Source organism: Rhipicephalus sanguineus, chromosome 5 (assembly GCF_013339695.2).
Source record: "Rhipicephalus sanguineus isolate Rsan-2018 chromosome 5, BIME_Rsan_1.4, whole genome shotgun sequence".
NCBI lineage: Eukaryota > Metazoa > Arthropoda > Arachnida > Ixodida > Ixodidae > Rhipicephalus > Rhipicephalus sanguineus.
Window position 1 is genome coordinate 41,028,723 of NC_051180.1, and position 22,023 is coordinate 41,050,745.

General features: G+C 46.6%; 1 protein-coding gene across 2 annotated transcripts in view; it reads left to right on the forward strand.

Moving 5' to 3' along the window:
• The window catches only part of LOC119393533 (uncharacterized), a 105,836-nt gene extending 85,226 nt beyond the window's left edge, over positions 1 to 20,610 (forward strand). For both annotated transcript variants that reach the window (XM_049416270.1, XM_049416269.1), the window contains 9 exons: positions 913 to 1,193; positions 2,059 to 2,151; positions 6,325 to 6,462; positions 8,379 to 8,675; positions 13,969 to 14,239; positions 14,755 to 14,856; positions 16,410 to 16,586; positions 17,570 to 17,632; positions 18,788 to 20,610. In XM_049416270.1, the coding sequence (XP_049272227.1) occupies positions 913 to 1,193; positions 2,059 to 2,151; positions 6,325 to 6,462; positions 8,379 to 8,675; positions 13,969 to 14,239; positions 14,755 to 14,856; positions 16,410 to 16,586; positions 17,570 to 17,631 (1,421 nt within the window). In that variant the 3' untranslated portion in view covers position 17,632; positions 18,788 to 20,610. The remainder of the gene's footprint in view (positions 1 to 912; positions 1,194 to 2,058; positions 2,152 to 6,324; positions 6,463 to 8,378; positions 8,676 to 13,968; positions 14,240 to 14,754; positions 14,857 to 16,409; positions 16,587 to 17,569; positions 17,633 to 18,787) is intronic.
• The last annotated feature ends 1,413 nt before the right edge of the window (positions 20,611 to 22,023 follow it).

Below are 22,023 nucleotides of genomic sequence, written 5' to 3' on the forward strand. Positions count from 1 at the left end.
CGGAATCCTGTGGACGAATTTGATGCGTCTTGACCAAGAGATCTTTTTCTAACGCTGCGGGCACATTGTCACTTGTGGTAGCAGCAGCTAGCATAGCAGCTGCCCTGAACCGAGTTGCTTGCAGGCGTAGATAAACGCAAAGGAAAAAAAGAAAAATGTCAACGTTAGCCACATCCCGCACTTGCCAGTATGCCTGCCGCGAACAACGCTGTGCATTTATGGTCTGTGCATACGCCTACGCAATCATGGCGATATCACGATGTTCCACACATGTTTTCACGTTACTAAGTGCATCCACGAGTGGGTGCTTTTCTAAGAGGAAAGCGCACTCTCGACGTTTAGAACTGTAACTTGTGGAACCAAGCCTATCTTTCGAAAAATAACCATTTGAAAATGTACCCGGCGGAGCCGTCACTGTTAACGGACACGGTGGCGGTTGTATATGCTTGATGACAGATTTTTGAAGACAGTGACGTCCTGGACCAGCCGACTTTAACGAAGTACGATACATATCCATGACCGAATTCAACTACCGTATGTAGTCCCGTGCTATCAGCACCAATTATCACTTCCTAATGTTGGACAGTGATGTCCAGATGTTGGATTATGTTGGCTAATGCGGGCTAATGTTGGCTGCAGATCTCTAAGTGTTTCCTGGTGTTGCCTACGGTTGGCCAACTATTGGAAAATGTCGGTTAATATTGTAAAATGGTGGGTAGTGATGACTAAGTATGAGTCGATGCTGGTTAGGGTTGGTTAGTGGTGGCTATCCGCTGTTATAACAGAAACATTATCTTAATCCGGTTATTGAGTTGTCTAACAAAATTTTAATATCATGTTTGGATCGGCATCAATACTACAACTTATCTGACTGTCGCCTTAGTTTCACCCTATACTTTCTCTGGTTTGCAGTGAAGGACGCCCGAACAGGAGAGACGCTCGCTAGCGTCAAGGAGAGCTCCCAGTTGGAACAGCGCGGCCCTGGCGAGCAGCCGCACAGCGTGTCACGCACGACACTCGACGTGCCTGCCCTGGGCATCCACGAAACCAAGGTCGAGGACTCCAGCACCGCCAACAACAACCTGCAGCGGCAGCAGCAGCAGCAGCGACAACTTATGCCGGGCCCCGGCCCCGCCGAAAAAAAGAATTATGCCCCTTACTCCTGGAACGCAGAGGAACCCGACCGTACCGACGTGAGTGTGCCGGGCGGGAAATACGTTCACTCACCATTATTTAACTCATTAAGCGGGCAATTACGTATAACGCGTACCGGGCGTATTTTGTGTTGTGGCGTTTCCGGCTTCGGTGTGTACATTGTGTTCATTATGAAGAAATGTGATCGATGTGGCTACCGGAGAAGGTTGGAAGCCAACAACAGGGGCGCCGCCAGGGAGTGGCACGCCCCTGCTATGTAACTGTGGTGTACTTAATTTTTAACTATAGTGCCGCGAGTGTCTATTTTTGATGTATTCGGGTTTGATCCGCAAAGACGGTTAGCAAGGCTCGACGCAGACCCCGCCGCAGTGTTCGAGAAGCTTCGCGGTTGTAGTAGATCGTTTTGTTAACACTGCGCGCCGGACGCGAATAGTCAAGACTATTGCAGAGCTTGCGCGATCACCAGTGACAAGACTGGAAAGTTTGATGCATTAGGTATAAAAGACGGCACGACCGAGCGATGATGAGTTTATCGACGGCCGACTCCCTGTTAGCCGCTATCAGCCTACAGCGTGTATTGCTTGTAGTGTGACTTTTCGTTTCCCGGGCACAGGTTCGCCCAAATAAAAGGTTTAGTCTAACAAGGCGACCACCACCTTCGTCAACTTCTCGACCTCGTCACAATATTCATGTCAGGTAAGGTAGATTGTCGATGGGCTGGTTTAACGATTTGTTGTGTTGTGATGCACTGTTATAGCGTAAATTTGAGCAGGGGCTCGATAGGTGTATATGTCAACTCCGGTCTAAGGTATGAATATATGCAAGCAAAACGTTCACCTTTCAGCTTTTGCGGTCCTGAAGAATCTAACTACGTACTCTCTATTTCTCCAATCTTTGACGCAGTACACACCTACTGACCTGGCTGAATACATCCTCAGGACAGGAGATGAAGAAGGAGTCGCTATGGCAGTGGAAGAGCTACTCAGACAAGGAATGGTAAGAGGCTGAAGACCATTTAAAATAAAGGGACACAAATTAGTCTCACTTATATGCGGTGCTATGCGAAGGTTTGTTTAACTATCCTGCAAAATATTGACTTCAGCTGTGATAGACTTTCTTTAGGGTGTTCATTGAGTGTTCTTGTAATAGCTTTAATCTAGGGTAACATGTTAGACATACTGCCGGGACCGCCTGCCCAGTTTTCCGTAAAGATCCTTACTATTTCACGCGTTATGCTTCCGTGACATACCTTTCTGTTTAGCTCTTAACGTCAGAACTTAGCAGCGGAGAATGTTTCCATCGTTTCTTCATTGTACAGTGAAACAGCTGATAAAGCATCACCTTCGCGAAATGTTTCGGTGACTGAAACATTACAAACGATGGTAAAGAAGAAAAGTGCGAATTTTCAGCTTCGAAAATGTACCTCGAATGACTCCGGTAAGGGCTAACAGTAGATGATTGGAAGCGAATAAACTTAACGTCTTCGTTGAAGTTTGCGAGTATTTCTGGGCACACTTAAGAAAGTTTAGTTGGAAGCGCTTGGTCCTGTCTGTTCTTTTCGTGTCGTCGTTTTTCGCGCTGTTTTGCAGTCACAAAGCCATACCTACCAGCTCCTTACCATACCCTTTGGAAGCCATGTTTATGTACAAAAGATGACCTATATAGAGGATACAGAGAGGGTTCTCTTCGTGCCTCCTGCGTTTTTGGGGTTCTAGAAGTAATAGTCCGCTTGTTTCCTGGCTGCTCCCTATGCGCCCAGCAAAAGGAAACATCTGGGCTACAAACTGCATTTGCTCTGGCCATTCATCCAGCAATGATCTTTCTGCAAATTTCCTTGAAAGCTCTCATCGCAGTGAAAAACATTATTGGATCGAATATGGGAACGAGAATTCTGGGAACAATTTTATCAACATTGATTCTCCCCCATTGTTTACCTCTCTTGCTTGTCTCTATTCAGTACGTGTTTGCGTTTGCGTGTGTTAAAGCGCACTTTTACAAGACCTACAGGGTATGCGCAAGAGATCACTTATTGGACGCGAGGCCCACCACTGGATACGCGGGCGCTGCAATCGCTGTGACGTGCAGGGTTGGATCACGTGGCCTCGCCTCGCTCTAGCGAAGAGAAGCGGACGGTTGAATTCGTTGATTTCGCGGCGTTTTCGCTTTTGAACAGCGTTGTTTTGCTTTCACTTCTTGTGTGTGGACTCCCCGAGACTACACAATCCGGAAAAGTGCAGTAAAAGTTATCGGCGGCCTGGTACTCTTCTGCTCCGTGCCACAGTGCACCACGTACGTGAAGGGGCCATGGGCGTGAGCTTTCACTTTTACCGCTACCCTGTTTTTCACGATCATGATGCCGCTGTCACCTGTTTTTCTCTTCTGTTATTTCAAGTCTATGGTGTTAAAATGGACACCGACCACGAATATTCATAAAAGCAAGACGTTCCGGCTCCCGCGCGGGAGCCTTGTCCACAGTTACTAAATGAATGCGCAAACAGTTAGGTCACGTTTAAGATATGACAGAGGCAACGTGCGGACATGTGTGGAAAGTTGCCGTCATGACGACTAAGCGTGTGCGCTGTTGTCTAGATTGTCAGAGATTCAAGATAAAGCCAAGAAGTCCAGTTCTTTTCTCTTTCCGTTATCATTGCCTTATCCCGGTCTATTTCGTGGCCAGTTGCTTCTACGTGTTCGGCCAGTGCGTTCGATGAAACATTTCTTACGTCATACATGCGCTGCTTGAGTCTTTGCTGAAAGTAACCTGTCTGCTGAAAGTAACCTGTGAAAGTAACTCGCCGATGTAACTTCCACCACAGTTTGTCTCCCCCCCCCCCCCGCCCTTGTGTTCAGTTTAATTGTCCTCGCGTCTTTTCCCGACAACACGGGTTTCCGTTAGACTCTCGACTTCAGCCCATGGGTTTCCTTGCTTATAGATTATTTCTGTAAAATGAGCCCATAGCCAGTGGCACTTATTCTTCGCTATGGTATTTTACGCTACAGATGAAAACATGGCCAGCTTCAAACACTGATTCACTTTCTAACAGTAGCCGCGAAGTGTCATACTGCTTATAAATGAAGCTTTATAAATGCTGAACGCTGATATTTTCACTGCAACATAAGATTTCCATTTAGACCACGGTAAGCTACACCTTGCAGCATGGCCATTCAAGTGCGCAAATAATACGGCTAGCCGGCACATGGTGCATTTGCTATCGCAATCGAGCCCGATCGGGACCGTATTTTTGGATCGCGATTTCCCCCTTTGTGCAAGCTGTGTAACGGAGTCAATTGTCGAAAATTTTCATCCCGATGTGGCTCGGTGGCGATCTAAAATGCACCGTACGTGTGACAACCTTAGAAAATTCGTGCAATGAGAAGCAACAGATAGATATTAAAACAATGCCGCAGACAATCTCATGTGGAATGTTATCTAGCTACAACACTGAATGAGGCGCGTGCGTACATATGGCTCTCGTGCGTTTGTCTCCAATCATATGAGAAAGGTTGCGGCTGCATGAATCTCTAATCATACTGGATTGCTTCCCACAAAGCGGAGAAACCGCTGTCGTCGTGCGTCATAGGGCTATGTGTACTAAACAGGAATGTGAATTTGCCCATGATTGTCGTGTCAACCGCGGCCCGTTTTTAAATGCAAACTTACAATGAGTGAAGTTGCACGGTTACACGCATTTATTGCAGCAAAAATTTGTCTTTGGAGCAAGCATGCGCTAAAGGCCATTCGACGCAACGTTACCTTTTACAAAATCAGCGTGCGCGGCCCTCGTGGTTTCCATATCGGTGGCCATAGCAGACGACGCTGGCAGTCAGGACGCTGTCTAAGGCATTATGAGGACGTAATATTTTTTCTGAGCAGTTATTTAGCATTTCGTACAGTCAGTGACGAAGCCGCAGCAGTATTTTACCGTCTTCCTCAAAGTGAGGTACCACAATAATAAACAAGCAGACGCGAAAGCGGCTCCGCGCTGAGCGGGAGAGGGCTGGCGGAGCAATCCAACCGTGCACGTCACAGGGATGCCTCCGCATGGCGGCGCCACGGTATGTCCTCGCGCCCAATGGAAAAAGGGGCCATGGAGATCTGTCCATGGAAGTGATAAAGAACTACGCAGCGATCCTGTAGCCAACTCGCGCATTCACTAAGAGAGGAACGTACCTGTTTTACTGAATATCGTCAAACTGCAAAGCGGAAGTGTCAGAATTGTTTTACGAAAGCGTGTATATTCGACGAGGCAAATGAAAATCATAATATCACAGACGGGGTCCGAAGAAAACGTGTCATACCAGCTTTGCCGGGACTGAAGGTTCCAAACTACGAGGGGCAGGTGCGAAATAATGGTAAATACAATACGCTGCATTCGCAGTGTTATCGATTCGAATAAAAAAAAAAGAGGTTAGAGGTAGACGACTGACAAAAAAAGAAAAGAAGAATAGTGCACGTGCGCAGTCACAAAATGTAAACACGGAGAGCTACGGAAAAAAAATAGTGTGAGACAATGTTGCTTTCAATGTGTATCAACGCTGTAAGTGCAGCCGACACAGACGCATGCCCTCAGCGGAAAATTTCGTAACACACATTATGGCGAGATAGCGTCAACGATGGGGCAGCTGAAGAACAAACACATCGCTTTGCTCTGTTTGGTCTTCCCCTGTTCCTTCCTTCGGTGCCATAACGGACGTGAACCGGCCAGTCCGTGCAGCCAAGGACACACGTTCGAAACGTCGCTCCCATTTCTCACCGCGGGTAACTGCCACTGAATGTAAACGGCTTGCGAATCCGCTTACGCACACGTCTTTTCCTGCAGTATTGTTTCCGTTCTCTCGGAGTCTCATCGGGCCCTTGCTGCATAGTATTATTCTTTGTTCATTGTGTGTCTAAAGTAAATCGAACAAGGTTGTTTTGCAAAAACGGGTTTCGTGAAGTAAAAGCAATACACTGGCTGCCGGAAGTATTTACCGACAGGCGTCGTACTTATCTGAAAAAACGACCACGAGACCACCTTACCAGTTTTGTGCTTCGCACGCGGAGTTCTTCACAGTACTACCAGTTGACTAACAAACGCTCCCTGTTTTCTTGCAATATGGGCAATATTACCATTTACACATTCATTCATTCATTCATTCATTCATTCATTCATTCATTCTCTGTCGCAGATGACGCGTGAGGAGGCCATCGTGTACCTGCAGGACGTGAAGGCCGAGATAAACTACATCCGCGCTCAACAGGAGAAGCTGCGCAAGATCCAGGAGCTTCGCGAGGCAATCAACATGAAGAAGAAGGACGAATTCAAGGTGCGCTGAGCAGTACTGACGATCATCTTCGGAGCTGCCTTTCATGTGCGATACAAATCTCTTCCTGTATACGAAGACGGCTCAGAGCAAGTGCGAAGCTCGGGAAATGCTGAAGAGACATCTTATTTTGATATTTGGAGTCAATTTTTTGCACCTACTGACATGGACCTTAACGTGATGTCAGGCTACAGTTTTCGTGACTTCACGTACCAGTATGGTTAGTTTCACTAACGACAGGAACCAAGACAGACAAAATTGCCGCTTGTCCGTCACCAACGGAGCCACGGGACGGAGCGGCCATGGAAACGTCGCGATATCATGCAGGAGCACGTGACCAGAAGTTCATACCGTGTCGTGGCGCCTGGGTACATGAGTAACTGAAGATAGCTTTTAAAAACATGTTGTAACAATTTTTTCAGGGTGCACTCACTCTTACCAGTACACTTTCTAGGCTCTTGAGGATATGGCCTTTTATTTCACGCAAAAAAAAACGAAAAAAAAAACAGGAAATGTCCTTGTCAGCATACCCTTTGAGCTCTCTTAAAAAGATTATCCCGTTACAGCAACGACGTAAGCATTGCCTCTTCATGTACCCATTAAACGTTTTACGGGGCCAAAAGTCACTACACCCGCGGAACATGTAACAATGTCTTTCGACGGGCTATGGGGTTTTGAACAGCATAAGTTTGCAGGTTGGAATTTTCCTCTCTTGTACACCAAGGTACGCTAGCCAGATAGAGGAGGCCGAAATCTTCAGTTTTCCTGCGGCCTAATATGACCGCCTGTCTTGATAGTTACAATGCGAGGAGAAAGGTAAGGATGGTGAATTCTCATGGAGAAGGTGTTTTTCAATATGCGTGCGCAGCTATATGTATATTGCGGAGGGTCCATGATAGAGACCGAGATACGTCTTTTGTGCTCGCGCTGGCCGCTCTGCCTAATCACCAGCTGCTAATCTGCACGCCGTGGCGATGCGAAAACCTGGCGGTATCTTTTTCGTCCGCGCTTCGTAATCCCTGCAGGAAATCAAGGCACAAGCTGCTGTTCTTTCTATCCACGGTGTCACGCAGCGACACGCCTTCGCGTGTCGGGATTTAAACCTCGCGCACCGTCCGTCCATTATACGATGTTATTTATAGTTTCCGTGTTGCGACGTGTGTCAGACTAATTAATAATTTCACGGGGCTTAACGGCATCGCTTTCTATTGTTGTCACACGTCAGTCATCGTTACGCATAGAGCCTCTCGTTAACGCGACTACGCTACTATTGTGACAAGACTGCTAAACACTATAAACGTTGTTTCAGGTGTTTTTTTTTTTTTTGTTCATCTGAAGTGTCTCATTTAGTACACATAATAAAGATACTTTCTCAATTAGGCACGAAAGCCAGGAAGCATCAGACCTTCAGCGCGTCGTGAAAACGTTAACGGTTCCACTCCACTAAAAGTTCTGGCCTGGCGTATCAGGCGACTTGCCATCCTTAAATATTGGAAGTTTTCTCGCACGTCAAGAAAATATAAGCGAAGTAAAGAGATAGCGTATGAACATGCCCACACTTTCTGTATTCTGTCACCAAATTTCTTGCTTCCTTCTATGGGGCACCCTCATTGGCTTTTCCTATGTTAAACGCAGATAGCGACGTCGAGAAGTCCTCCAAGAAACCTTTGTTCAGGCATTCTACAAATACAAAGAACACGAGAATACGAAAAAAATGTGTCCTGTCCATGCACACAATAATCGTTAAGTCCAATCTCGCGAATCATGGGCTATTAGGTTCCCGAATTCCGCTTGCTGATTAATCTCGTTGCATAATCAACCTGGAGCGCACACAAACGAACTATACTTAGCATACACTTAGAGGCTTACCTGCTATTGCGTTGCGCTGCATTCCACTCTTCTTGCGTCTATACACGCAGGCGCAGCGTCGTCTGGGAGAAGCTCTTGGCACACGCGAAATGGACCATCCACCCAAGATTCCAGTGGCCGCCAAATCATCTCAGAAGGCTGGCCAAGCTCCTAACCCCAAGGTGGCGGCAGCAGAAAAGCCGAAGTCTCCCGCCGCCAAGCCAGCCACCACTAAAGAAGTGACGTCACAGGGATCGTCAAAGGCTGGCGGAAGCAGCAAGGCGGCCGGTTCTTCGAGCGCCTCAGCTGCTGCAAAGACAAACTCCGCTGGAGAAGACAAGAACAAGGCGTTGGCGTCCCAGCACCAGGTAATTATTTCTAAATGTGCGGACCAAATTCACTTTGACCGTTTCTATCTATCTATCGACCCCCGCGGTGGTCTAGTGGTTATGGTGCTTGACCGCTGACCCGAAGATCGCGGGATCGAATCCCGGCCGCGGCGGCTACATTTCGACGGAGGCCAAATGCTAGAGGTGCGTATGCTTAGGTTTAGGTGAATGTTAAAGAACCCCAGGTGGTCGAAATTGTCGGCGCTCTCCACTACGGCGTCCCTCATAATCATATCTATCTATCTATCTAGCCACCTAAGTCTGGGTGCACTTGTGGTCACCTTCTTAACTTGGTATATACGAAAGTTAGCAAAGGAGGGTATGAGTGTATAACGAACATGACTTCCAGGTCATGAATGACATGGCTGTCGCGTACGTCATGAAACCCTCTCCAAGAGTCGCGTGTGGCGCATACGCGCATACCACGGCCCGTGATGCGTGTACGCTCCACGGGTGATTCACAGTCAATATCAACCCAGGGCAGCGACAATAGGTATTGAACACTTCATATATGACACTTTGCGTGGACTGAACAAGAGAAAGACATACTGTTTGTTATAGCTGGCGATCTTGAGAACACCAGCGCAAAAATTTTAGAAAACATGGACAGACAAACCAGGATACACACAACACAGGCGCTGATTGTCAGCGCCCGTGTTGTGTGCATGCTTGTTTTGCGCTGGTGTTCTCAAGATCATGTACAACCCAACTAGCCCGTCAGTACCACCTAAGCACAGTTGGCGACATTAGTTTTACACACAAACACTTATATATGTACTCCTATGATTTAACAGGCTATAGTTTAACGTTGCTCGTTCCCACAGAAATACGCCAATGAACGTTTCTTACGCTTCGTTTCGACAAAAGGGACGTCTTGCTGGTAGTGTCGGTTAAATTATGGCATATGTCGGCTGGTGATTGTTAAATGATGGCTAATAATGTTTCGCTAAGGATGATTAAAATAATTGTTAACGTCCGCTAATGTTGTCGAGTCACTGTTATAACACTAACATTGCCTTCCTACTACATGGATCCAGTTATTTGATTCGGTTGTCTACAGATGCTTATTGGCTATGTACGGACTGGTCGGCGTCAGCAAATACTGGTGATGAGCGTGACTGGAAACGTAAGCTAAAGAAAATGCGAGAAAACTATGTTACAGTGTCGATCAACCATTAATGGGATCTGATGGCATAGCAAGGGGGTGGGCAGGGCAGGGGAGTGGGGGAGGGGGGCGAGCGTTTAAATATACCAAACAAATTCTGAGGTTCTACACGCCATTACCACTATCTGTTCAGGAGGAACGCCGTATGTGTGGAGAGGGGTTCCGTAATATCTCTGACAAACATGCGATTCAAATAACCAGCGTCCAAATCACAGTACGCGAGCTTTCTTGTATTCCGCCCACCAATGAAATGTAGCTTCCAAGGCCAGGATGGAACCCGCGACTTCGAGTTCATTAGCGCGACACACTGAGCTACCGCGGCCAGTTGCTGGAGCAATTCTCGAATCCTTAGCATTCAGAGGGATGGAAAAATAGCGCCGCTTGCGACCTCTGCGGCAGCGAGGAAACTATCGATCATGTTATTTGCGGGTGCCCTCGATACAGCGAGCACAGGTCGTCGATACTCGATAGTGGCCGGGTTAGCCCGTCTTGTCGACGCGCCGCCGCTCTCGGCGCACAGAATCCTAGAATGCCGGCCTAAATAGCTGTGGGATTGTACTCTTGCAGGTCCGTTTATCGCACGGCGATTTTGGCCATATTATGGAGCAGATGCCGCTGAATTGTGCGGTGTTTACGAACCCCTTCTAAGTGCGGAGAACATTAGGGGCCCGGGCTGTCGTATGCCGTCGCATGCTGTCGTATGCTGTCGCCTCATGTAGCTTGGCGTCACGCAGGCAAAACCATGTATAAGTATAGCCACCTATGGCATAGCCATGTATAGAATAGTATAGCAAGGGGGGCTGGAAAGGAAAGTGAGGGTAAAGAGGAGGGAAAGGAGGCAGGGAGATGGTAAAGCATAGCATAGCAATTTATGGCAGCGCGCAGGAAAAACCATGTATAGTACAGCCACGTGTAGCATAGACACGCGCAGTATCGTGTAGCAAGAGGTGGGAAAGGGAAGTGAGGGTGAGGAGGAAAGAAAGAGAGGAAGGGCAGAGAATAGCATAGCCGGGTGTGGTACAGTATTGCAAGGGAGTGTAAAGGGAAGGGCGGGTGAGGAGGAGGGATAAGAGGAGGGAGGGCAAATGATGGCAAGCCGTGTATACAGTAAGCAAGGGGTGGAAATGAAAAGTGAACGTGAGGAAGAGAGATGTGAAGGTGAGGAGGAAGGAAACGAGAGGAGCGTAAAGCATAGCATAGCCATGTGTAGTACAGAGCAGGTTGTACGTTTGGAACGCCAGCGCGCGCTTGCCCGTCAACGCGAGCGCCGCTGAAGGGCAGGCGACTCACAGCTCGGCACTTCCTACGGCTTTCACGTTAAGTGCAACTGCATACATTTTTTTCTGCCGCACTTAGTTTACACGCGTCTATTCATTTCTTAAACACTGGGACACAGCTCGTACAGAGCTCAACACGCTTCACAAAAACACTAAGGATAGCGTTGTTGACGTGGTAACGAAACGTTAGATTAACCCAAGGAATGCACGAGTGTACACGAACGCCGATGTGCAAGGGCAAACTTCGCTCTGGCTGGTCCTGTGCAAGCCAGAGTTCTGTGGCTGGCACAGGACCTGTTAACACATTCAAAATGAGTACCTGCTGACAAAATATGGTCAAACACTTATGCTCTTACCTGGGGTCATTAAGAAATGCGAAAAACTTTGCATAACTGAAAATCCCAGTATTGGAACACCACGTAGCCGCACAAGACATGTGATGGCCCGATTTAGCCGTGTCCGCGATGTTGTTTTGACGTTCGACCGACGTGGTTTGTGGCGTCTTTCGTTCGTTGCATATCTCGTCAAGATTTCTATAGTAGGATTGATAGGCGGATGAGTTGGAACTTATCCATCTTTGCGCATATATATATATATATATATAAATAGAGGGTGACCTTATTTTTAGGTCTGGCGGTCCCATGCCGCCAATTTCCCACATGGTGGGTGCCCTCCCAAGCGACTATGAACTTCGTTCTGCCGAGCACCAGGCCGGAAGTGCGCTTGTCCCTATTTTACCGGTAGGTACGCGGCGGCAGCAATTCTCTGCCTCCCACAGCAGCGGCGGATGCTTAACTATTTCACCAAGGCTGTGGTGGGTTAAGGTGCGCCCAGGGGCCTTCACAGAACCTTATGGGGCCACCTTTCGAGATGAGTACCCATTAACAACCGAGCGCCAGGTAGGTGTACTCCTCTACCCCCTTGGAAAAACCGGTGGGTTCCCGGTCGGCACTGGGAATCGAACCCGGTACCTCCCGCATTGGAAGCGGACGCTCAACCATGTAGCCACCGCTGGGACACAGCTGTTTTTTTTTTCAAATAAAATCTTTCAGTTGAAGATCAGCGCTTGTCCCGTCCTCTTCTCTTGTGTGCCTTGTCAATTTCGTGCGCTGCGCAAAGATGGAAAATATTTCTATGGTAGCTTCGCCACTTTCATGCTTGACAGCCTGGCGCAATAACCGAAGCATATGACAGCGCCCAATTTGATCTGTGCTTTCGCTATGCGAATGGCAAGGGTGAGGGGAGACAAGCACGACGGACGCACGATGTCATCCGCTTCCCGCGCTTCGCCCGACTTAAAATTCTTGAAAAGATAAATAGAAATAATTAAACGGAAGGAATATTTATTCACCGTTCATTCAATTTTTTTTTACTTCTAAAAACTTGAGCGTGACGATAAATCTGAATATACACACCTGCGTTACCTTCTCGGATACATGCAGCGCGACTCAGGAGACGCATAAAACACAGACGAGCGCCGTCTTTTATGTGTGTCCTGTCTTCGTCCAAGTCGCGCTGCATGTTTCCGAGTATGTACCAACTAGCCCAAGTCAAAGTGTTATTGCGTTACCATGTTCCACCAAATCTTATGGTGCCCAACAACCGCTAGCATTGTAACAAGACTGAAACATGGGCTAGTTGGTGTTGCAGCGGTCAACACACTTGTCTAGAACGCTGAGACGGCACGTTCCGGCACGTTTCAGCACTCGCCATCGCCGTGTATACAGATAACAAGTAGTTTGAGACAGTCCACATTGATCGCTCGTCGCCCCACAAAGCAGGTAAAGCACTTTTGTGGTTTTTTGAGGACTACTGGCATTTGTGAACGCTTGCGACTATTGTACAGTGCCACCGCCACATATGTGTCAGCGCATTTATTGATCACTTCCTTTGTTTTTTTCTCGCTTTTCTCTCTCTCTCTCCCATCTTTCCATTTCGCTTCCCTTTCCCCCGGCGTAGGGTAGCCAACTGGACTCTGTCTGGTTAACCTCCCTGCCTTCTCCCTTTTGTATTCCTTGCTTACCATACTTGAGCATCGTGCGTGCTATAATTTGGGCTCTTTCAAACCAGGTGTAATCGGCATTCGTCGCCAATGCAGTCCGGAGCGCGCCGTTCTTGTGTTCCGGATGAGTGTGTTGACCTCTGTACACCATGACTGACCTACAACCTTCAGTTAGCACATCTATCTATCTATCTAAATAACTTTATTTGGTCCTGAGGAGGCGATAGCCCCCTACGGGGCCTCGTCTGAGGGCCGCACCCACGACGGGACCGGGAGTTGAAACTCGACGGCCAGGTCGTGAGCCCTCTGGACGGCCACAAGTTGGTCGTCCTCGTGGGGACTTGTGAGGAATGTGTCCCAGTCCTTTTCTGTGGTTGGAGACCCGTCGTTCGCGCGAAACTCGGGGCATTGCCACAGCATGTGTGGTAAGTTACCTCGCGGTATGCCGCATCGGTGGCATCCAGGCCTTAGTTCGCTTATGAATCTTGCATAAACTGCCGGTGAGGGATATGCTCCTGTCTGTAGGAGACGGAAGGATAGTGCTTGTGGTCGTTTTAGTTGAGGGTGAGGTAACGGAAACTTTCGCCGTTCGAGACGATAGTGCTCACAGATTTTATTATAGGTCTATGCAGGAAGCTTGTCGGTGTTTTTGGCCTATAGTCTTTCTCGAATAAAAATTCACTTGTAAGCAGTGCTCTGTATTTGTGGTCCTTCTCATCATTGTCTGTGTGTGGCTATGCTGCCATTCAACAATGAACCGCTAGGATCGCGCATGGTCCTTGAAACCGAAACTAGCGCTCAGTTTCTGGACCCGTCTATACCTCGCAGGCCTCGGCGTCGCCAAGCGGCACAGAAGCCCAGAAGCGCGTCGGCGAGAGGCTGATGATGCCTGGTGGACTGGCGCCCGGCAAGCTGAGCGTGCTGGAACTCGAGCGGCTGGGAGAAGAGCAGCGCGTCCGGTCGGCTCAGCAGCAGGCCGAAGACGACGTCATGGGCGCGCTGAAGAAGTTGCGGGGCTCGTCGCTCTATGACGAGTACTCGCTCGAGGAAATCATCTACTGGCTCGCAAAGGACATGTTTGCCCATAGCATCGTCAAGGGTGAGGCTTTGATGAAGCGTAGTGCCCGTCTTCTCTCGTCTTCTTTCCGGTGTGCTCTCGATTTTCCCCCGTTTTCAGCTTGCGCCGCAATTCGCTCGGTAAGCTATGCACCAACTCTGTGCTGCCCACTCTTAAGTTTGTGCCTCCAGGCAAAAACGTGTGCGTGTTCCTTGCGCAACAGCATGATGACATAACAAAAGAAGGAGTTGTCAGCAGAGGTTTTACAAGGAAGTTCATTTGTTCTACTGTACTTGGTGAAGCATACAAAGCGCGTATAGTTCCCGCTACAGTCAAAGCAGAAATAAAGTAGGCCACTATAGTCATACGGGCCCCATAAACGGTTCGGTATAACGCTAACGCACTATCAGCCATTTCCACAGGAGGAAGTTCTTGCCAATATTTTTAATCACATCTTTGCCGGTAAAAAGTGCACAACCTGAAGTCTGGTTCTGAAACAAAATTGTGATTTCATATTTTTTTATTTTTATTTTTTATTTTCATTTTTATTTTTGCAGGGGATCAGAGTGCCGAGGAAGCCTTAGCGAGGTTTGCCAACTTTGTGGAAACCGAGGTGTCCCAAAACAAGCTGTCTGGTGAAGTTGAGAAGAAGGTCCTCGGTAAGTGTAAAATGTGTCGTTTGTGCATTGTTATTCCTTGAATTTGTTCACGATCTTTCTTGAAGAAGAACTCTCGTGAATCTCCTTGGAAGTTGCGTGATGAAATGCACGAAGAACGTGCAAACACTTACACCAAATGGGCTTCTCTTTTCCGGGCGTCCTAGTCATCCGTACCTGATTTTCCTTCTTATTGCTTTTTATAATCGACGATTTCAAGACAGTACTTCTGCCTTACTTCAGGCTTGTGCAGTACCACTCGGTACTTGCATTACGTTTGCACGAACCTTCTTATGATCATGAACCACAGCGCATCCAGCGAGACGGGGACGATAAGAAGAAGCACGAACGAGGCGCTGACTTACAAGTGGTTTGCTTTCTTCAGAAACGGGCATACGTAAACGTAACCTTAAAAGATAATACAAATACATGGAAACCACAGAAAACCACATTATAAAGCAGCAAGAAATGAAATTAATTAAGATAGTAAGATATATATATATATATATATATATATATATATATATATATATATATATATATATATATATATATATATATATATATATATATATATAGTTTAATTCTTTCTTGGTGAGTGACCACTGGGGTGAGCCACGCTTACGCATTGCTCACCCCAGTGGTCAATCGCTGCTGCCTCGATTATTTCACGGGTGCCCGAACTATTACCATTCATGCGGCGATTCTCAAACTAAGGCTCGTAAGTGCATGCGTCACAATAAATTGTAAGGTGTACGTCGACTTTCTTTAAACGGCGAAGCTGTTCAGCAAATCGTTCCTTGTAAACCCCGCACAAAAAAAAACTATCATCATCATAAACGCGTACGCGCCACAGAAATTATGTAAGTCCCAATTCAACAGTTAGCCATCAAATGGCTACGAAGCGACGGCGGCGAGCCGAAGACCCCGAGTACGAAGAACGAGAGAATACTAGAGAACGAGAAAGGCAACGGAGGCTGCGAGAAGACCCCGAAGCGATGGAAGGCCTACGTCAACGACGACGTGTCCATATGAGAGGTGCGAACGCTTGGTTTCAGCGTGAGGTTCTGTGTCTGGAGTTTGGATATCCGTGTCCTGTCTGTGACTGTCTGTGGTTCAACTCGAACCTCTCTGCCCTGACAATCAACGCATAAACAAACTCGCATCACCTAGCTAAAGCCTAGAAACGGCCTATAAGCAACCTAGAAACAACCTGCGTCACCTAGCTAAGGCCTATAAACAACCTAGAACCAACCAGAGTCTATAGTCTTTAGAGTCGACCAGTTTCGCTGTTTCAAGCCTTGCGCGGCTTAGTGCAAGCTTTGCCTGATGGTTTTTTTTTTTTTTTTTTAACGTTCATATCTCGTCGTCCCCATCTCGGCAGTTGCGCTGTGGTTCATCATGCATAATGAACACGCGCAGGTTTTTACGTTGTACTAAACTTTCTTACGGCATACGAACAAAGCAAGAAACGAAAGTCATGTTGGAGTTTTACATTTCGTTGTATACTATTTCGGGACGCCTCTAAAGACTCTTCTGTTGAATCTTCTCCACAGACATTATGCTCGCCGCCCTGGTGGACATGCTTCGCGAGTTCCCAAGCGCTCAGTACAGCGGTCCAGTGTCGAACCAGCTTCCCCAGCGGCTCTTTCCAGAGGCGACAGAACATCAGGCGGCCAAGCTAGCCAACGCCAGGGTTAGGAACGCCGCCATACGACTCCGAGAGGAAAAGAGTAAGCCAATTCAACAAGAATCGACACACTAAACACCCTCTAATTCGCGCATAATGTTCGATCATTGATTATAGCTTCAGAGGTGTCTCTAACAATAACATATTTTTTATCGTTTAACGCTTAGACAACATAGTATGTACACTGCGTTAATGGGGAGTGATTTGATGATCCTACTCTGCTTCACCATTCGTCTAAGTGAAAGTGAGGAGGGGGACCGATGGATGTGCACCTCCTCCACTGGTCAGCCTCGGCTGAGTGAGGTCCGGTGTGGAAAGTAACGGCTTACTGCATATACGACCCGCGCACCCTATCTTGCAGGTAATCAGCGGCGGGTGCAAAAGCTGGGCCAGGTAATTCTGGCTGGCTGCAACACGCGCGCTGTCAGCCCACACAGATAGCGGCGTTATCTAAAAAAAAAACAGATTCTTGTCTAGTTTGCTATACGTTGTCGTTTCCGATGTGCAATCGGTTGTCAATGACTCGCGGTTGCGTAAATCACTGTTCCTCGTATGCATGATAGAGAGAACCTGGTACGCGAGGTAGAAGGGCCGGGGTGGACGATGATGCCGCTGCGTAGAAAAACAGCAACTTATAACCTGTCGTCTTTCTTCCCTGTTATCTTGTTTCGGATGTTGTGTCAGTATTCCAGGCACACCTTTTCTTTATTTTTATTCAATATTGTTCTGGACCTCCTTGCGTCAAAAGCCGCAAAGCTCACTCCAAACTCCGCAGATCTGGCTTCCTGTTCCAGTTTTCCGAACGCTTATAGCGGAAACCATAATTTTTGCGGTCAGCATACGACTACGTATTTAAAAGGTCAGCAGTACACGTACAACAGACAAACCCCACGAAATTTTTCACTTGTCTTTAGCGCGGTTGTTTGTGATCCACACGTTTCCTTATCCACAGCTATTATGAAAAATCATGGCTTGAATTTTCTTTCCCTTTTCTTTCATCTCTCTACGTTCACAACTGCTTTACAGAAAAGACCATTCCCACGGTGATCAAGCACAAGGAAGTTCCCACAGCCTCTCAGAAGTCCTAAGGTAAGAACGGTATAGCATTTTATTTATTTCCTGTGCCGTATCACGCCTAATATTTCTATAGAATTTCTTACGACTGGTTGTTCACAATGTTTTCGATCACTCTTTCATAGATTAACACGTTCTGATCCGATGTAAGAGAAGCATGCTTCATTCGGTCCCTATCACCGGAAATGGTAATATGGCAGTGAAGGAACTGCTCTGAAACAAAATACACGGTAAATGTGAGCGTACAGTGGAACTTCCTCTAAGCTCAGGCGTTTCAACGTTGGTGCTGCGCCTCTTTGCCCCTCAGAACTCGAACTTTGTCCAACAACTTTGTCTAACAAAAAAAAAAAAAAACAATTTGTTTTACTTATGCTCATAATGGAACTCTTGAGTTCCTGTTGAGCTTACAGATTTATAAAGTTTTCTCCAGATGATTGCAGAGCACGTATGTAGACAAATTATAATGTCTTGAAATAGCTATAATGGTATTACGATATCACAATAACTTTTAAACTGTCATGTCGACATGGAACATGTTTCCGAACAGCTTACAGGTAATTGCTTGTGTGGTGTGATTGCGACACTTAATTCTTCGTGTTACGTTTATGAGGTACGCGCTTCTTATTAATTTAATTGGCAAGCTGCATTTCCTTCCAATTATTATGACTTGTGCTGAGTAGTGACTTGTGCAAACAAACTCGAGATGTTGTGTTTAAGAATTCACACAATTACATTAAATTAAAAGCGTGTGATTTGGGGCATAGTTAATTTTCTGGAATAATATGCGGAAAATTTATGAGGTATTTTTCGTCAGAAAAAGCAAATAATTCCTGTTTACACAGCATAATGTGTTGTCGAGACGAGCGCACCTGCCCCGTTTATAACACCTGCAGCATTATTCGACAAGAAAATAACCAACTAAACTATTTCCTTCGCGTGTCATTCACAATAGAAACATGCCCCGAAACTTTCACCCTTCTCTGTGGCTTTCTATCGTATACGAACTTTGTTATTCAAGTTCTTGCACAAACACCTTCATCATGAACACCACCGTGAGCTGTTAAGGAAAAACCGTATTGTGAATATCAGTGAAAATAACTCATGACTAACAACAGAGCTACGATGTAAACAGATCTAATTTATTCTTGTTTTTTTTTTCTTATTTTGCAGAGTGATGCTGTGAAGGATGCCAGCCCTGTCGCATGTGTACCAAGACTTCGTCGATGACCGTGACAACACTTCACCGAATCTTCCGAATCGTCCCAGACCCGATCTCTCACCTGTAGCCAGCCAACGTTCTAGAACCCTCGAACCCTAGCGCCAATGCCAAAAACCCTTTCCCTCGTTTGCCTGTATACAAGCTACCCTCTACCAGAACGTATTGAGATATCAGGATAGCTCCATTGCCACCTGGCACCAGCTCCCCTAACTACGCTAATCCTAAATATGTTCTTTTTTCTATAAAATGAGAAATTAAAAAAAAAAGAGGACTTGCGAAGAGCGGTCAACTTAAAAGGAGCTACCTGTCAATTCTGTATAGATATACAAGTCGTGTTCGTGAACACCTTCGTATCATTCAACGGTGTGTGTGATATATCTATAAATATCTACTGTGGTTGTGTTATGCACTGTTGGTAGCGATATGCACTGTAAAAGAATTCCACTACAGAATCTATCTCTCGCCCTTTTCTCGGGACGAGAAACCAAATTAATACCTTTCTTCTTTCATCTCCGTTTCTTTGCTTACGAAAGCAGGTACAGTGTAGTATCGTTGTTCGCTACGAATATACCAAGTCAAAGGTAGATCCTCTCGTAGGTGGAAAGACAGTTTGAAATATCTTTCGCCGCTTATCTGATCGACGACTTGTCGAAGCTTCGGCAAGTCGTCGATTACATAGCCTCATGACACAAATTAATAGAGTCAGCATCGGATTTATCAAGGACTCGATGTTTAGGCCTAGTAACTAGATTTTAGGAAAAATCTATAGTAAATCAGCATCATGAAACGGAAAAGAAAAGATAAGCAGCCGGCTGACACATATAAAAAGGAAGAAAAGAAATACCTGAGAGCTGAAGGGAATTGATTCAATATCTAAATTAGGAGGGGAGAGGGGGTAGGGGGAGGGCATTAATATAGGTTTCACACATCTATTGCTATCTTTCTACTTCAGACATAAAAAAAAAAAAAATCTCACGGCTACAAATATATGGGCTATGTGCAACTCCCACAGGTAAATATTTATTCCATAGTTAAAAAATCTGAAAACTGCCAAAACTCAGACAATCTGTTCTTCATTCGGCGTATATTGTGCTTCTGTTTCAACGTTGCAAAGTAGGAACAAGAAAGTACGGTGATCTAGATTTATAGGGTTACCGAATTCTTTTACAATGCACAGTCAAGTCTAAGGCTAAAATGTTACTCGAGAAATCTATAGTAATGAAAGAAAAAAAAACATAATCAAGACACGTTCTTCACAGTTGATATGCTTATGAAAAAAAAAAGAAACAATTCCTTCCCTTTGTTGTTGGTTGAATGCTATTTTTAGAACCTTTTTGCGATTGTTGACCTTGATGGAAGGATGCCAACGTTGTTTTGCTGACCGCCCGGAAACGTGGTCGACGGTAATGCAGGAACGAACTGAAGTGTATTTATGACTTTGTTTTACGCGTGACGTCACCAGGCCTCGACGGGCGCCCATTTTGAGCCGAGCTCTTAGTACGTTGTTACGATTACATCGAGTATTGCCAAATTGCATCAGTTTGGTGCCATATTGGCATTTAGTGCCATTCGAAGTGGCCGTAGCAGCTCTGTGAGCTAATTACGCTTGGCACGATGGCAAACTTATCGCCACATTTTAGTGTTTGAATGGCAACCATGGTCGAAATGTGTTCCATACAGAAACAAAGGCGCGCTACATTTATGGAAATCCAGGCCGACGTTCTTGATGACGTGACTTAGAGAATAGGCATGCGCAGGGGGGGGGGGGGCATGGGGGCGGCGGCCCCTCCTAGTCACCTAAGAGGGAGGGGGGCGGGCGCAAGGTCTGCCCCTTATATTGACTTAATAGGGAGGGGGGCACGCGATGAACCTTCGCCCGCCTTCGCCCTCCCTAAAGGAGAACCCTGCGCACGCCTATGATTCAGAGATATTGTAAGCCGCAGGAACTAAACCAAACGGCGCTTCGAGAAGTGCCAACGCCAAAATACAGCCCTGTAGCCGTCACTATCCACTGCTGCACGGAATTAGAGCTCACCGTAGCGGTACGCCACTTGCACTAAACGCGTGCAGTGCAGACACAGTCACTGTCTCCTATAATAATAATTGTTGGGGTTTAACGTCCCGACACCACGATATGATTATGAGAGATGCCGTAGTGGAGGGCTCCGGAAATTATGAGCACTTGGGCTTCTTTTACGTGCACCTAAATCTACGTAAACGGGCCTCTAGCACTAGTCTTCTCAAAGATCAATTTCGGTGAGGCACAGGCAACGAGCACGCGGTGTCATTACAGAGGTGTTAGCAGTGAATCTTGCAAGTACGTGGCAGCAACTGGAAACTGATAATAAGAGTCATTTTCTTCTTGCGGCAATTGTCATTGATTGATATTATGATAATGGCTTGTATTTGAGGATATTTATTTGAGGCGTTGGCTTAGGACGAGGCCGGCCTAGATTTCAGTAGATCCGGTTCATGGAACACATTTTCGCTCTGCGCAGAACGAGTGCCCCGACGCCTGGGAAGCCACGTTGTGAAACACGTCGAGATACGTTTGAAGTGGCTCGCCGCTTTGATAAGGCGCGGCTCCACTGAAGTGAGACATGTAGATAAACAGGAAAGGAGAACCCACGTTGACGTCAAACCTTTTTCACGCAGCTCCTCCTGCAGCTTAATATATCGTAGTGGACTCGTACGTATTTTGTAAACGTAGTCGCATTGATTTAGCGGTTGTTTTTTTCTCTCCAGGCATGCGGCTCCACCGGCGAGCCGTCGCCCACTGTTTTCACTGACACTGGTCATATCATGAATGTTGTACAATTTCGGCTAAAATAAAGTCACCGAAAAGCACCCTGTTCTCCTCTAGCATTTCCACATGTTTACTGTTGGTTATTGCTTACCAAAAAATTGCAGCAGGTCCAACAAACCTTGTTGGAATCTACATCACCCGGCGCTACACGCACCTTATCGGCCGTGCTCACAGCCGGAACTGTGAACGCTGCCAAGTGCATGAGACTTTATCACATCTATTTTGCGATTGCCCTATGTGTCAGATTGCAAGATGCTGGCCTCAGTGTTGGCAGGCATTGAAGTGGACGCACTCAGTGGAACGTATATTGTCCACAATGTCCGACCAGACTGTGTCAGTCATACATTCTCTCAATAGTACTGGACTGGATGCTAGAGTTTA